Here is a 17,733-nt window from a genome sequence, read left to right as displayed (position 1 = left end):
TTTATAGGTGATAGACCCAGAAAACCCGTTCGCATGCTCGGACGCGGTCCGCATATCCCTCCTGCAGTTTGCCTGCTTATTGCTGGAGCAAGCGTCGGCGCACATCCACGACGCCAACAACAAGAAGCAAGGCAACAAGCTGAGGCGCCTCATGACCTTCGCGTGGCCGTGTCTGCTCGGGAAGAACTACGTTGATCCTGCTACTAGGTAACATATACGATTTTGAGCGTTAATCGCGTACCATTATGATTAAAAATACAATGAGTTATGTTTGAGTTCTTTTGCTCTCAGTTTTAATACAAGTTATAAGGTCGGTCACTAGGTCATGGATGTGACTGCTAAGATATAACGAACGGCGGCTCATAATAATGAAGTGTTTTAATAATATTTTTCTCTTTCAGGTATCACGGACACTTACTGCTAAGTCACATAATCGCCAAATTCGCTATACACAAGCGGATCGTTTTACAAGGTTAGTGTTTACCACATGACATGTACTATAAATGGGTCGGTGCCTGCGGCAGTAAAGCAGCTCGGAAGAGATATGATGTAACAGATCTGTCATCAGGGCATTCGTGCAAAAGCACATCCTGAAGTCTCGCTGACGTTTTCATGTAACGAGATCACCCTCCCGCACTGTTCCACTACTGCAGGAACTGACTCGGCTATGCTCTATGTAGCTTCAATTGTTTATTCTATATTATTTCGACTAATCGTACTAATAAAAAATCTTTTCGGCCAGTATTCCACAGTCTATTGAAGGCGCACGCTGTGGAAGCGCGCTCTGTGGTGCGGCAGGCGCTAGAGATCCTCACGCCGGCCATGCCACAGCGAATGGAGGACGGCAACACCATGCTCACGCACTGGACCAAGAAGATCATCGTCGAGGACGGCCACTCCGTCCAGCAGCTGTTCCATATCCTGCAGCTGGTCGTGCGACACTACAAGGTCAGTCCGCGTCTCTCATGGAACCTTCTGGATCACACGACGTCCTCACGCCGCCATGCCACAGCGAATGGAGGACGGCAACACCATGCTCACGCACTGGACCAAGAAGATCATCGTCGAGGACGGCCACTCCGTCCAGCAGCTGTTCCATATCCTGCAGCTGGTCGTGCGACACTACAAGGTCAGTCCGCGTCTCCCATGGAACCTTCTGGATCACACGACGTCCTCACGCCGCCATGCCACAGCGAATGGAGGACGGCAACACCATGCTCACGCACTGGACCAAGAAGATCATCGTCGAGGACGGCCACTCCGTCCAGCAGCTGTTCCATATCCTGCAGCTGGTCGTGCGACACTACAAGGTCAGTCCGCGTCTCCCATGGAACCTTCTGGATCACACGACGTCCTCACGCCGCCATGCCACAGCGAATGGAGGACGGCAACACCATGCTCACGCACTGGACCAAGAAGATCATCGTCGAGGACGGCCACTCCGTCCAGCAGCTGTTCCATATCCTGCAGCTGGTCGTGCGACACTACAAGGTCAGTCCGCGTCTCCCATGGAACCTTCTGGATCACACGACGTCCTCACGCCGCCATGCCACAGCGAATGGAGGACGGCAACACCATGCTCACGCACTGGACCAAGAAGATCATCGTCGAGGACGGCCACTCCGTCCAGCAGCTGTTCCATATCCTGCAGCTGGTCGTGCGACACTACAAGGTCAGTCCGCGTCTCCCATGGAACCTTCTGGATCACACGACGTCCTCACGCCGCCATGCCACAGCGAATGGAGGACGGCAACACCATGCTCACGCACTGGACCAAGAAGATCATCGTCGAGGACGGCCACTCCGTCCAGCAGCTGTTCCATATCCTGCAGCTGGTCGTGCGACACTACAAGGTGAGTCCGCGTCTCTCATGTAACCTTCTGGATCACACGACGTCCTCATGCCGCCATGCCACAGCGAATGGAGGACGGCAACACCATGCTCACGCACTGGACCAAGAAGATCATCGTCGAGGACGGCCACTCCGTCCAGCAGCTGTTCCATATCCTGCAGCTGGTCGTGCGACACTACAAGGTCAGTCCGCGTCTCCCATGGAACCTTCTGGATCACACGACAGCCTCACGCCGCCATGCCACAGCGAATGGAGGACGGCAACACCATGCTCACGCACTGGACCAAGAAGATCATCGTCGAGGACGGCCACTCCGTCCAGCAGCTGTTCCATATCCTGCAGCTGGTCGTGCGACACTACAAGGTCAGTCCGCATCTCTCATGGAACCTTCTGGATCACACAACAGCCTCACGCCGCCATGCCACAGCGAATGGAGGACGGCAACACCATGCTCACGCACTGGACCAAGAAGATCATCGTCGAGGACGGCCACTCCGTCCAGCAGCTGTTCCATATCCTGCAGCTGGTCGTGCGACACTACAAGGTGAGTCCGCGTCTCTCATGGAACCTTCTGGATCACACGACAGCCTCACGCCGCCATGCCACAGCGAATGGAGGACGGCAACACCATGCTCACGCACTGGACCAAGAAGATCATCGTCGAGGACGGCCACTCCGTCCAGCAGCTGTTCCACATCCTGCAGCTGGTCGTGCGACACTACAAGGTGAGTCCGCGTCTCTCATGGAACCTTCTGGATCCTAAGACGTCCTCACGCCGGCCGTGCCACAGCGCATGGACCAAGAAGATCATCGTCGAGGACGGCCACTCCGTCCAGCAGCTGTTCCACATCCTGCAGCTGGTCGTGCGACACTACAAGGTCAGTCCGCGTCTCCCATGGAACCTTCTGGATCACACAACAGCCTCACGCCGCCATGCCACAGCGAATGGAGGACGGCAACACCATGCTCACGCACTGGACCAAGAAGATCATCGTCGAGGACGGCCACTCCGTCCAGCAGCTGTTCCATATCCTGCAGCTGGTCGTGCGACACTACAAGGTCAGTCCGCGTCTCTCATGGAACCTTCTGGATCACACAACAGCCTCACGCCGCCATGCCACAGCGAATGGAGGACGGCAACACCATGCTCACGCACTGGACCAAGAAGATCATCGTCGAGGACGGCCACTCCGTCCAGCAGCTGTTCCATATCCTGCAGCTGGTCGTGCGACACTACAAGGTCAGTCCGCGTCTCCCATGGAACCTTCTGGATCACACAACAGCCTCACGCCGCCATGCCACAGCGAATGGAGGACGGCAACACCATGCTCACGCACTGGACCAAGAAGATCATCGTCGAGGACGGCCACTCCGTCCAGCAGCTGTTCCATATCCTGCAGCTGGTCGTGCGACACTACAAGGTCAGTCCGCGTCTCTCATGGAACCTTCTGGATCACACGACAGCCTCACGCCGCCATGCCACAGCGAATGGAGGACGGCAACACCATGCTCACGCACTGGACCAAGAAGATCATCGTCGAGGACGGCCACTCCGTTCAGCAGCTGTTCCATATCCTGCAGCTGGTCGTGCGACACTACAAGGTGAGTCCGCGTCTCTCATGGAACCTTCTGGATCACACGACAGCCTCACGCCGCCATGCCACAGCGAATGGAGGACGGCAACACCATGCTCACGCACTGGACCAAGAAGATCATCGTCGAGGACGGCCACTCCGTCCAGCAGCTGTTCCACATCCTGCAGCTGGTCGTGCGACACTACAAGGTGAGTCCGCGTCTCTCATGGAACCTTCTGGATCCTAAGACGTCCTCACGCCGGCCGTGCCACAGCGCATGGACCAAGAAGATCATCGTCGAGGACGGCCACTCCGTCCAGCAGCTGTTCCACATCCTGCAGCTGGTCGTGCGACACTACAAGGTCAGTCCGCGTCTCCCATGGAACCTTCTGGATCACACGACGTCCTCACGCCGCCATGCCACAGCGAATGGAGGACGGCAACACCATGCTCACGCACTGGACCAAGAAGATCATCGTCGAGGACGGCCACTCCGTCCAGCAGCTGTTCCATATCCTGCAGCTGGTCGTGCGACACTACAAGGTCAGTCCGCGTCTCCCATGGAACCTTCTTGATCACACAACAGTCACGACGCCATTCCACAGCGCGTGGAGGACGGCAACACCATGCTCACGCACTGGACCAAGAAGATCATCGTCGAGGACGGCCACTCCGTCCAGCAGCTGTTCCATATCTTGCAGCTGGTCGTGCGACACTACAAGGTCAGTTTAATAATCCGTCCCAGGCAACATTTAGGGCCTTGGGCACGCCGCGGTCGGCAAAATGCCGCGGCGTGTTCGTTGCGGAGCCGCGGCGTCTCCGCCGTGGACACGGGGCGTATTGCGTCGCGCCGCTGCTCTGCCCAAAAAACGCTTACAATCCGCCAGTGTGGCAAGGTCCTTAGTCTATTTACATAATGAAACTGGAAGCTGGCCATGTAGATGCGAATGTAGACGTCAACTAGTGCAAGGCATTAGTTTTATTTCGAGGTGGGTATGTTCATCAATAATTCCCGTTTTATCTAATTTGCACCTATCACACGCCTTAGGTGTATTGAGTTGCTGCTGATTTGAAGATATCGTAGCTTTATTGAGGAAACGTTATGTTAACACAATAAGCAAAGAGGACCGTCGTTGACAGCCGAAGGATAGATTCACTTCAGAATTTCCTCAGCACAGTGGATAGCGACACCATACTTCCATCCATGCTATGTTTCTAGTCCGTTATTTTACATTTTTATTTATGGACGACGTTATCTACCGGCGTTGCCTCCTGTCCCGTAAAAAAAAGTTTTTATACGTGGTATATTTGAATAGAATAGAATAGAATAGAATAGAATAGAAAACTTTTTATTTGCAAGAAAGGTATACAAGCAGGCAAGACATAGATTAAAACAGAGAGAAAAAATGCAAAAGCCGTGCGAGCCAACAAAAAAAAAAAAAAAAACAGAGAGAAATAAACAAGTGGACAATTAACTGCTTGTGCCCCTCTGACAAAAAGGCACCCGCTCAGCGTACATCAAGACCGCCAGGGCTTGTCTTGAAACTGATTTTCAGCGGACATTTGAATGCCTATGAATGAGTTTAAAAATTATCAAATGTACTTGCTATCGGCATATTTTATAAGTCATTTATTTCAATCTGACAGGTTTACTACCCAGTGCGTCACGCACTCGTGGGCCATATGGTGGCCGCGATGCAACGCCTGGGCTTCTCGGCCACAGCGTCGCTGGAGCACCGACGACTGGCGGTGGACTTAGCCGAGGTTGCGCTCAAGTGGGAGCTACAGAGAGTCCGCGATCACACGCACACAGACACCGTGGTATGTAAACGAAGTGATATAATCGTGTCTCCATTTGAGTTTTTTATTTCAAATGGAGTCTATTTATGTTATAGTAATATGTAACAGTTAAGGCGCGCGCGCACGGGTGACTTTTTTGTCGCCTTGACAAAATTATACATCTGTTTCTTTTACACCTTTACAAAGAGAAAAAGAAAGACATACTTTCACGGACCACGGTGACAAAAGTTACCCCCGTGCGCGCGCGCTCTTAATAAAAGTTTTAAGATCCTATATTTACCCAAAATTTTGCAAATAAATATTTGAATTTGAATTCGTTCATGGACACAAGTTGCGTTAAAATTCAAACCTAATCTGTGTTGATATTTTAACGAATTGGTTTGCGTTGTGGCGTTCGAATAACTAAAAAATACAGCTCTAGTTCTTTAAGATTCGTGCGACTTTGGGTTAACCAACATTCACTCACAGGTGGCGACATCCCCCGGTGGCGGCATGAAACGCATATCGGGCGAGGACAGCGGGCTGGAGGCCCGAAAGGCTCTCAACACGGGCTGGGCCAGCCCGCAAGCGAGCGTGTCGCGCCTCGAGCCCGACGCGGCCAAGCCTCTCGACAAACAGCACGTGGATGTAGTTGTGAACCTGCTGCTGCGGCTGGCGTGCCAGGTACGTCCCAGCGGGCCTCAGCCGGCACAGGAGCCGGGAAACTCACAAGTGAGCGTGCGTATGAGTGGAATCTGAATCCAAATTTGCTCGGGTCAGGCTAAGTTTTGAACTGTAGAGTTTGTCTTGTGGTACTGGATCTAAACATGCTTGTGGTATATTAAAATTAATTCCACATAACTTTTTTGGCGATGGTAATATTAAAGTTTATACCGCTTTTCTCCCATTGATTTATTATGACAACGATCATCTATGACGTCACGTTCACCAACTCAATGGAATGATTAACTACTTATGGGTGCGTTTGGCGGAAAAAAGCGCTTGGAAGTGCTTGCTGGCGCTTGGAAGCGCTTCATAGCGCTGAGAAATAAACTACAGTTCTCGGCAAGGACACGTTTGCTGAGCCGTTTAGCGATCGCCATTTTGCTTAAAAGCGCTTCCAAGCGCAGAATCTCATTTTATTCAAAAACTAAGTTTAGTTTCACCGGCAGAATTTTGTTTCATTTAGTCTGACACTAGGGTACGTTAGCACTACAACAATGGAAGAAGTCTGCTGCAGTTGTTGATTTTTTCATTCCAATCTCGAGCAGGTGAACGAAGGCAACGTGGGCGCGGCCGGGGCCGCGGCGGGGGCGGCGGCGCTCGGCGCGGCTGGCTCGCCCGGGGAGCAGCTGTCGCGGCGCTGCGTTATGCTGCTCAAGGCCGCGCTCAAGCCCGACGTGTGGCCGCACCACTGCGAGCCCAAGCTGGCCTGGCTGGACAAGGTATGACGTCACTGCGATCATGCGAGCTAGATTATTATAGTCAAACGATTCTGGAACGTCAAAGTTGTCGCGGCGCTGCGTTATGCTGCTCAAGGCCGCGCTCAAGCCCGACGTGTGGCCGCACCACTGCGAGCCCAAGCTGGCCTGGCTGGACAAGGTATGACGTCACTGCGATCATGCGAGCTAGATTATTATAGTCAAACGATTCTGGAACGTCAAAGTTGTCGCGGCGCTGCGTTATGCTGCTCAAGGCCGCGCTCAAGCCCGACGTGTGGCCGCACCACTGCGAGCCCAAGCTGGCCTGGCTGGACAAGGTATGACGTCACTGCGATCATGCGAGCTAGATTATTATAGTCAAACGATTCTGGAACGTCAAAGTTGTCGCGGCGCTGCGTTATGCTGCTCAAGGCCGCGCTCAAGCCCGACGTGTGGCCGCACCACTGCGAGCCCAAGCTGGCCTGGCTGGACAAGGTATGACGTCACTGCGATCATGCGAGCTAGATTATTATAGTCAAACTATTCTGGAACGTCAAAGCTGTCGCGGCGCTGCGTCATGCTGCTCAAGGCCGCGCTCAAGCCCGACGTGTGGCCGCACCACTGCGAGCCCAAGCTGGCCTGGCTGGACAAGGTATGACGTCACTGCGATCAAGCGAGCTAAAGCCCGGTCTGTGAGCACGTAGAATTTTGTCCAATGACCCCTAGCTACCCATCCTTATCGCTTGCGCGTAATTATATTGCTGTTGCGACTGTGCGACTGGCACCCGCAGTGAGTGTGCGAGCGCGATAATAACATAATTACGCGCGAGCGATAACGTGTGGCAGCACCACTGCGAGCCCAAGCTGGCCTGGCTGGACAAGGTATGACGTCACTGATCAGGCGAGCTAGATTATTATAGTCAAACGGTTCTGGAATGTCAAAGCTGTCTGAGCCCAAGCTCGCCTGGCTGGACTAGATTATTATAGTCAAACGATTCTAAAACTTCATGTGGCCAGTAATGATAATAGTGCCCTACTGTAAATGTCATATGGTTGTCCAACGCACGCCGTGATAAAATCTTATCGATGATTTTAGACGACAAAATGAATGGCTTAACGCTTAAAATCGATAAAAATGGCACGATAGAATCTTATCGCGGCGCGCATCCCAGGCCTGTTAAACCGTGTTTATAGTATTAAAAAAAAATCTTTCCACAGGTGTTCTCAACGGCCGAAAGCAACGCAGCAGCTTGCGCGAACGCGTGTACTGCTCTCGAACTACTTGCCTTCCTACTGGGAGTATTGCGGCGCGAGCAAATATTAGCAGCATTGAAGCCTCTGCAACGCGGGCTGGCGGCTTGCGTGTCGTCTGCCAACGCCAAGATCGTGCGTCTTACGCATAACCTGCTGGCTAAGCTTACCTCGTTGTTCCCCACGGAGCCTTCCGGAGCTGCGCAGGCCTCCAAGGTAAGAGCCTAAACTTTGGGAAGTCATTTCGGCGAAGTTATAGAATAGAGACTGTATTGCCTTCTAGCTTGATATACTACCATCTTACCCAAGTCTTTCGGCATAACAACAATGTTAACAGCATTGTTGTGTTCCGGCAGTTAGAGGTAAGATAGCCAGTTCCTCCGTGGTTGAGGATTCCGGGTGAAGCTCGCTTCCACCTTCGGCCTGATCATCATTTACCATCAGATGAGATACAGACCAAGAGCTTCCTCGTTGTGGATAAAAAAACTGACGAGAGCAGGTTGTTGACCTGTTACGAAGCAGCTGCTACGGGCCTATCTGCATTGCGTATTTAGGCAATGCTCTTGAAGTGCTGAAAAAGGCAATTTCTTTCTCTTCTTTCTAAAAATTCTTTAGTGCAGAATCGTTATGTTACCACTATAAGTTATCTTTTAGAAGATAACTTTTTAAAAAAATAAAACCGACTTCAAATGCGTGAACACAAAAAAAACTAAAAATTGAAAATATTGCGTATAAAAAAGTTTATCCCCAATTTTCCACCCTTGGGGGTGAAATATTTTCTTCAAATTCGCATGAAACCACCCTTTTGATAATACCTATTCAACAAAAAAATAATCGTTCAAATTGATTTATAATCGGCGGAGATATTGCGTATAAAAAAGTTCATCCCCAATTTTCCACCCTTGGGGGTTGTTTTTTCTATTATTAAATTTAAATGGGACCACCCTTGAGGTATTACCTATACGCAGAAAAAAGATTTGTTCAAATCGGTTCATAATTGGCGGAGTTATCGCGTAACAAACATAGAAAAAAAAAAAAAAAAAAACATACGGGTCGAATTGAGAACCTCCTCCTTTTTTTGAAGTCGGTTGAAAACTATGCTATTTTTAACAGGTCCGTTTCATCAGGATAGCTTTGTTTTCACCGTTTATTATTTAGGTTACCCAAAGCATTTTGCGAGCCAATCTGAGAATACACCCCCATTTGTTCCAGTACGAAGAACTAGAGACGCTATACGCGTGCGTCAGCAAGTACGCGTTCGAAGGCCTCGCAACTTACGAGAAGTCGGCCGCCGGCGGCGGCGCCGGCGCTCTGCTGGGGCCGCTCATGATGCTCAAGGCGTGCTGCTCCTCCAACCCTGCCTACATCGACCGCTTACTACTGCCTCTTATGAGAGTCCTACAGCGGATGGCTCGGGACCATGTCGCGCCTAATCCAGATACGGCTACGTCGGATTTACTGGTAAGTGTTCTGAATTTGAATTTCCACACGCCTGTTTTAACATAATGTTGAGGGCGTGCTGCTCCTCCAACCCTGCCTTCATCGACCGCTTGCTACTGCCTCTTATGAGAGTTCTACAGCGGATGGCTCGGGACCATGTCGCGCCTAATCCAGATACGGCTACGTCGGATTTACTGGTAAGTGTTCTGAATTTGAATTTCCACACGCCTGTTTAAACATGATGCTGAAGGCGCGCTGCTCCTCCAACCCTGCCTACATCGACCGCTTACTACTGCCTCTTATGAGAGTCCTACAGCGGATGGCTCGGGACCATGTCGCGCCTAATCCAGATACGGCTACATCGGATTTATTGGTGAGTGTTCTGAATTTGAATTTCCACACGCCTGTTTTAACATAATGCTGAAGGCGTGCTGCTCCTCCAACCCTGCCTACATCGACCGCTTGCTACTGCCTCTTATGAGGGTTCTACAGCGGATGGCTCGGGACCATGTCGCGCCTAATCCAGATACGGCTACGTCGGATTTACTGGTAAGTGTTCTGAATTTGAATTTTCACACGCTTGTTTAAATATGATGCTGAGGGCGTGCTGCTCCTCCAACCCTGCCTACATCGACCGACCGCTTGCTACTGCCTCTTATGAGGGTACTACAGCGGATGGCTCGGGACCATGTCGCGCCTAATCCAGATACGGCTACGTCGGATTTACTGGTATGTGTTCTGAATTTAAATTTCCACACGCTTGTTTAAATATGATGCTAAGGGCGTGCTGCTCCTCCAACCCTGCCTACATCGACCGACCGCTTGCTACTGCCTCTTATGAGAGTTCTACAGCGGATGGCTCGGGACCATGTCGCGCCTAATCCAGATACGGCTACGTCGGATTTACTGGTAAGTGTTCTGATTTGAATTTCCACACGCCTGTTTAAACATGGTGCTGAAGGCGTGCTGCTCCTCCAACCCTGCCTACATCGACCGCTTGCTACTGCCTCTTATGAGGGTACTACAGCGGATGGCTCGGGACCATGTCGCGCCTAATCCAGATACGGCTACGTCGGATTTACTGGTAAGTGTTCTGAATTTGAATTTCCACACGCCTGTTTAAACATGGTGCTGAAGGCGTGCTGCTCCTCCAACCCTGCCTACATCGACCGCTTGTTACTGCCTCTTATGAGAGTTCTACAGCGGATGGCTCGGGACCATGTCGCGCCTAATCCAGATACGGCTACATCGGATTTATTCGTAAGGGTTCTAGAGATTCCACGCGTCTGTCGTAAATTTCCTCGTACGCTGACGTTAACATTGGTTCATGCACTTGACCAACTTTTTAAAATTATTGTGTGTGTGTACTGTTTTGTGTAATTTAGTATATTTATTTTCTAGATACTGGCGTTAGATCTGCTAAAAGCGCGCGTATGTATCATGCCTACTGACACTAGAAAAACATTCATTGGTGCTGTACTCGTGGGGCTTATTGAAAAAACTACCGATGCGAAGGTACGTATTTCTTACATTTCTGTTTTTATGTTACACATGGTTATATTATACTTCAATGCAATGCAAAAAAAAATATCTTACGTTCTTCAACAATCAATTTTCTTCAAGGTGATGAAAGCAATCACGCGCATGGTAGAAGAATGGGTAAAGAAATACCACCACATGACATTGACGAGCGCCGCGGCGGCGGCCGGGCAGGCGGGCCCTACTCTGCGCGAGAAGTCCATACTTCTCGTGAAACTCATGCAGTATGTAGAGAAACGCTTCCCCGATGATTTAGAGCTGAACGCACATTTCTTGGATATCATCAATCACGTATATAGGTATGTATAGAGAAGGGTTCTTATAAAGATAAGTAACTTAAAGGACATCATCCATTCTGGTCCAAAATCAAAAGTGCCGGCCAAAAAATAAAAGTGCTGTATTCTGATAGAATACGTCCGCCTTAGCATTTATTACTATGGCACCAAAGCTGTAGCACCACTGTGCATCATAGTATTTGAGTTCTAAAAATATATGAAACGACTGACTGATCTCAAATACTACGACGCACAGTGGTACTACAGCTTTGGTGTCATAGTAACAAATGCTAAGGCGGACGTATTCTGTCAGAATACAGCACTTTTTTTTGTTGGCCGGCACTTTTGATTTTGGACCAAAAATATAAACGTGGATGATGTCCTTTGATTGATCTTCACTTGATTTATGAGTCTTGTAAGTTGTATGGACAAAAAAATTCACGGTGCATGAGCAGTATCATAGCTTGCTCCATAACATTATTTGCTAATACTCTGTGTAGCAAGATTGAGATTAGTTTGACATCTTTAGCAAGATTTGACCACGTTTTGAGATTTTGCCAAGTAGTCTACTTCTATGAACTACCAGTTGGTTTCTTTATTCCAATTTTATTACAAAATCAAAATCATTTTCTGGTTATTTTATGTTTATTTTATTTGATATTTACCCCCTTACTAATAAAAATTACACGTTCGTTGAATTATTAAACGTGCGTGTTTTAAAGTGACGTTTAGTATAGAAATGTCACTTTAAAACAGTGTTCAACAAGTGCGTAACTTTATTAGTAAGGGGGTTAATATTTATATGTAATTAATATTAGACTTTTGAAACTGTACATAATAATAAATAATACTTTTTTTTTGACAGAGACGAACATCTAAGAATATCCGAGCTGTCAATGAAGCTGGAGCCTGCGTTTTTGGCGGGGTTGCGCTGTCCGCAGCCGCACATCCGCGCCAAATTCTTCGAGGTGTACGACCAGAGCGTGCGCCGGCGCATCTTCGACCGATTGCTGTATATCATCTGCTCGCAGAACTGGGAACATATCGGCCAGCATTTTTGGATAAAGCAGTGCCTTGAGCTGCTCTTGGTTACTTGTGTTTCGAGTGAGTGTACCCGCGAATTTTAGCTTAGGAGCTTTTAGTGTTGTCGAATAAATATCCGTTTTTAGATAGGTAGTATTGATACTATCGATTAAACAGACATCAGTTAGGTTTGTCACAATATAATCGATTGTAGTTTTTTGGGAACGTAACTAACTACAGTTATCGATGAGTAATCGATTTATAGATTATTTTGGGCCCCATTTGAATCATTGAAATGATTGATCGATATACTATCGATTAATATGGCAACATTAGAAGCTTATTTATTTATGTTATAGTGCGCTATTTTTTTTACTAAATTTAAAATGTTATTTCTCTACAGGTACACAAATCCGTCTCTCGAATACCAAGTATCTACTGCCTAACATAGCCGCAGTGATCAACTGGGCGGACAGCGAGGAGCGCAAGTCCTTTGTTGTTTTCAGTTCCGTTAAGGAGGAGTCGTCAGACGGTTTCACTGACTCTATGGATCCCGACAAAGATGATGTACTAGATATGGACCTCGATTCTAACTCCAATCAAAAAGAAGACGTCACCAAAAATGCCCCAAACAGGTGACTACATAACTAAATTATGTTGTTTTGACTTGTTGAATTATTGTTTCATTTAAGGCTGATTAATACGTAGTTAATTAATTAAGTAGTTAAGTATGTAATTACATTTTAACTTATTTTTTCGGGTAAGTTGGTGGGCGGGGCTTGTCACTTGACACGTTTTGTCAAGCAGTTTCATAGTAAACAAGAGCTTGACGTTTGGTGGTCATAGACTTACAATTTAGTTAACTACTTAATACGTGTAAATCAGCCTTTAATATTCTTGATTTGCTTCGTTTCTCGCAACATCTTGTGCAGTATTATAAGTTTTAAAATTTAGCTGAGATACCAGGAGAGTAACCAACCTTTTTTCTTACAGACAACGAGCCCTAACCCAGATAATTAACAAGCAGTCCGAGTTTTTGGAGCTGGCGCGGCGGGTTCGCACGGAGCAGCTAGTTGTGGCCGCGGCGCAGCTGTGCCACATGGACGACCAACTGGCGCACCACACGTGGCTGAGACTGTTCCCTCGGCTTTGGAACACGTTGGACGAAAGACAACTGGGGGTAAGTGTATACAAGAAAATTTATCAATCCCATTGCCATACCAACCTGTTATTTATACTGACCGAATCGCCACTAATTAGCATTCAGGGGGCTTAGTGCGAGGTTACATTAAACCTCTTCGCTAGCGACTGCGTAAAAAATGACATTAAATATATGACGCAGTATAATCACTGCGTCCCTAGCGGATGCTTTCAAGAACTAAAATCTTCATAATTTTTTTGACGCATTCGTTAGCAACGACGTTCAATGCGAACTCGCACTAAGCACACAGGACTCTAGTAGCTAACGTGTGTTGACGTTTTATCAGTCTCAAACGATATGATATGATGTGTCTACAAACTACCGCACATCCGATTCTCTCACTCGCTTGCAATCGACAAAATATATCTGTAGCAATAATCAAAAACTTAGTAACCAATATCTTAATTCAGGGCATCATGTCTTGTGGTACAAATCTGATAGTTAAATATATATCTAAAATAATGTAAACCTTATTTCCTTTCTAGACGGTCATGAACGAAATCGTGCCATTCATCATATCTGGCGTTCACGTGGGCCAAAGAGATCAACCTCTCAGCGCACTCAATACATTCATCGAAGCGCTAGCCAGGTGCAACCCACCGATTACCATCAAACCGTAAGTTACTACTTTATTACCGTGTGAACTCTATTGCTGACTGCATAAAGGTGAAGTTTTTAAGGTGTTCAAAATGTCTCCCTATTTTCAGTTCCTCTAGTGCTTAAGTTCTAGTCTTACCACAGAATAACAATAAGTACTACGTACAGAAGTTTTACTTCGCGAAGGTATTTAAAAAAATGTATGCTCAATGTCATTAACAATATGGTGTAATTTAGCCTGTCTCAAGAGTCAAGCACCATTTTGTTGACAAACGTCAGTGATCGGCACTGCGCCGAAGCTATAGGGCTGACTTCGGTAAAATGATGTGACGTGAGGTGTCAAACTGCGGAAAATGGCGGAGGAAATACATGATTTAGCATGAATTATCATGAATAATATTAACTAGTTATTTACCTCACAGTGTCTTGAGGCAACTTAAAAAAGTACATTCTGTGTTTTTATTATTATTTAGGCAGTTAAATACTGCACAGTATACCATTTTCTTTATTTTCTTCCATCATACACAAGAATACGCGTGCGTGAGTCAATGTTCGCTCGTATGTGAGGCCTTGTCGAATAGTATCCTGTAGGTGGGCCATCGTGCGTGTTTTGTTTTCGATGTAAACTCGCGGAGATGAACAGGCCTGGTCTTACTCTTAAGAGCTTTTGCTTAATAAATTAACTAGTATTTTCATTCAAACTTTTGACATTGACACTGCGATGTCATTTCACTCTCTCTTGTTGTGTTACATAAAACATGTAAATACACTTTTATTTTTAGGCCAATGATGAAGTATTTGGGCAAGACACACAACCTATGGCACCGCATGACATTGAACCTGGAGCAAATGGCCATTGATCAGACCGGCAGCAGCCGGGTGCCGCGGGAGGCTCTGGTCTACGACTTTGATGTTGAATCGACCACGCCCACCGTAAGTGCGCCTTTATTTAAAGGCTATGAAAATCTATTTTGGCTTAATGAATTTAAACCTTATGTTGTGTTGAAATAATGTTTAATATCGGTCATTTTTATTTTAGGAAATACTTGATTCATTGAGCGACATGTATGAACTATTACAAGAAGAAGACATGTGGTCAGGACTATGGCAAAAGCACGCACGTTACCGCGAGACCAATGTTGCTATTGCGTATGAGCAACAAGGATTCTTTGAGCAAGCACAGGTAGGTAACATTTGAATATTGTTTATTGTAATTCAAATAGGATTCATAATATTACTTTTTAAATACAGATAGAAGCAAAAAACATAATCCTCCTTCTGCAACAGTCGGTTTAAAACAATATACAGGGTGTTAGGTAAATGGGTATATCAGCCGACACTAGCCCATGTTAACTTAGGCATATAAATGGTATGGTGAAGTCAGAAAATTGATATCTTCATTTTAATTATTTTAATTTTCATACAAATCGGATTTTATAAAATTTATTTTGTATGAAAATTAAAAAAAATTAAACCATGATATCAAATTTCATTACCATTTATATGCCTAAGTTAACATGGGCTATTGTCGGCTCATATACCCATTTACCTAACACCCTGTATATCTTATCGCTATTTATTTAAACAGCGTGATGATGATGATTTCAGCACCAGCCGATATTTTGTCCCGTAGTGGTGGTATTGCAAGCTATACTGAAACGTGTATAAGTTCCCTAAAAATGACCCTCATACTAATATAAAAAAATGAATTTGATGAAGGTTATCTAAAAATATTTATCATTGCAGGCTGCCTATGACATCGCAATGGCCAAATTAAAACAAGACTACACAAGCAACCCAGCCTCTTACACCATGCACAAGGAGTGCACCCTCTGGACTCAGCACTGGCTCAAGTGCGCCAAGGAGCTGAACCAGTGGGACTCATTGCTGGAGTTGGGACTCACCAGAAGTTCCCGGGACCCTTTCCTGATCCTGGAAAGTTCCTGGAGGAATCCAAACTGGCCGACAATGAAAGACGCACTCGCTGAAGTAGAGTACAACTGTCCTAAGGAATTAAGTAAGTTAAAGACAGTTATAGGTCGCGCAACGAGAGTTGAGGCTATCAACAGAAGTAAAATAAATATTTGTACCTATATGTATACGCTGTCAGCGCTGACGTCTTGCGTAGTCGGACTACTAAGTGCTTTCTGTCTCGCTTGCAGACATTTTTAACAAGAGCATGGTGGCTAGTGTGTTCGATATTTGAACTTGAAGGTCATCAGTATGAGTACGTGTTTGCCTCAACTTTCGTTGCGCGAACTATAAGTGAAGTGACAGCTTATTTGTTTACAAAACAATATTTTATTTATTCCGGAAGTCTTTCTTAAGTTGAGTGTGTAAACAAATTGAATTTTCAGTACTCGTTGTAAAATGTTATTTTTTTAAGATGTCGGGTTTCTTCAATCGTAAAACAAGTAACTTATACTGTGGTAAAAATTTAATAACAATATCTGGCAACCCAGAAGCGTTCTATGCTCTAGCTCTATGGCCCCTCTTTTTCCTACCATCTAAGTGTGTGTGCACATGGTTGTATAATATCTCCGCAATAAATAAAATTTCACTGAAATTGAGTGTCTTTTGCACCTGCCGTATCACTCTGTTCATGGTTCTTCAGAGCTGGATGCAGGAGTCTGTACTGAATCTGTACGTGGAGCTGTTTTTTTTGTAGTGTGCGGCCGGGCCGGGATGACGCTAACGCATCTTTATTTTCCAGCGTGGCTAGTGAACTTGTACCGCGGCTACCTGTGCATCTGCGCCGGCGGCGAGCAGCAGCTGAGCGGCGTGGAGAGACACGCGGAGGCGGCGGCGGCGCAGTGCCTGCGCGAGTGGCGCCGCCTGCCGCGCGTGGTGTCGCACGCGCACCTGCCGCTCCTGCGCGCCGCGCAGCAGCTCATGGAGCTCAGCGAGGCCGCGCAGATACACACGGTGAGTGTGGCGCACTGTACACAACCAGCTGAGCGGCGTGGACACGCGGAGGCGGCGGCGGCGCAGTGCCTGCGCGAGTGGCGCCGCCTGCCGCGCGTGGTGTCGCACGCGCACCTGCCGCTCCTGCGCGCCGCGCAGCAGCTCATGGAGCTCAGCGAGGCCGCGCAGATACACACGGTGAGTGTGGCGCACTGTACACAACCAGCTGAGCGGCGTGGACACGCGGAGGCGGCGGCGGCGCAGTGCCTGCGCGAGTGGCGCCGCCTGCCGCGCGTGGTGTCGCACGCGCACCTGCCGCTCCTGCGCGCCGCGCAGCAGCTCATGGAGCTCAGCGAGGCCGCGCAGATACACACGGTGAGTGTAGCGCACTGTACACAACCAGCTGAGCGGCGTGGACACGCGGAGGCGGCGGCGGCGCAGTGCCTGCGCGAGTGGCGCCGCCTGCCGCGCGTGGTGTCGCACGCGCACCTGCCGCTCCTGCGCGCCGCGCAGCAGCTCATGGAGCTCAGCGAGGCCGCGCAGATACACACGGTGAGTGTGGCGCACTGTACACAACCAGCTGAGCGGCGTGGACACGCGGAGGCGGCGGCGGCGCAGTGCCTGCGCGAGTGGCGCCGCCTGCCGCGCGTGGTGTCGCACGCGCACCTGCCGCTCCTGCGCGCCGCGCAGCAGCTCATGGAGCTCAGCGAGGCCGCGCAGATACACACGGTGAGTGTGGCGCACTGTACACAACCAGCTGAGCGGCGTGGACACGCGGAGGCGGCGGCGGCGCAGTGCCTGCGCGAGTGGCGCCGCCTGCCGCGCGTGGTGTCGCACGCGCACCTGCCGCTCCTGCGCGCCGCGCAGCAGCTCATGG

General features: G+C 48.4%; 1 protein-coding gene across 1 annotated transcript in view; it reads left to right on the top strand.

Moving 5' to 3' along the window:
- Positions 1 to 17,733, top strand: part of LOC135087975 (transcription-associated protein 1) — a 44,808-nt gene that overhangs the window by 12,782 nt on the left and 14,293 nt on the right. The window contains exons 19-36 of the mRNA XM_063982846.1: positions 8 to 207; positions 402 to 472; positions 743 to 948; positions 5,074 to 5,304; positions 5,415 to 5,444; positions 6,558 to 6,650; positions 7,845 to 8,093; positions 9,090 to 9,338; positions 10,719 to 10,832; positions 10,941 to 11,155; positions 11,997 to 12,235; positions 12,558 to 12,789; positions 13,148 to 13,334; positions 13,841 to 13,971; positions 14,735 to 14,885; positions 14,992 to 15,135; positions 15,699 to 15,969; positions 16,666 to 16,877. Of these exons, the coding sequence (XP_063838916.1) occupies positions 8 to 207; positions 402 to 472; positions 743 to 948; positions 5,074 to 5,304; positions 5,415 to 5,444; positions 6,558 to 6,650; positions 7,845 to 8,093; positions 9,090 to 9,338; positions 10,719 to 10,832; positions 10,941 to 11,155; positions 11,997 to 12,235; positions 12,558 to 12,789; positions 13,148 to 13,334; positions 13,841 to 13,971; positions 14,735 to 14,885; positions 14,992 to 15,135; positions 15,699 to 15,969; positions 16,666 to 16,877 (3,225 nt within the window). The remainder of the gene's footprint in view (positions 1 to 7; positions 208 to 401; positions 473 to 742; positions 949 to 5,073; positions 5,305 to 5,414; positions 5,445 to 6,557; positions 6,651 to 7,844; positions 8,094 to 9,089; positions 9,339 to 10,718; positions 10,833 to 10,940; positions 11,156 to 11,996; positions 12,236 to 12,557; positions 12,790 to 13,147; positions 13,335 to 13,840; positions 13,972 to 14,734; positions 14,886 to 14,991; positions 15,136 to 15,698; positions 15,970 to 16,665; positions 16,878 to 17,733) is intronic.

The sequence above is a fragment of the Ostrinia nubilalis genome, chromosome 3 (assembly GCF_963855985.1).
Source record: "Ostrinia nubilalis chromosome 3, ilOstNubi1.1, whole genome shotgun sequence".
NCBI lineage: Eukaryota > Metazoa > Arthropoda > Insecta > Lepidoptera > Crambidae > Ostrinia > Ostrinia nubilalis.
Note: the sequence above shows the minus strand (reverse complement) of the source record. Positions and strands in the feature narration are given on the sequence as shown.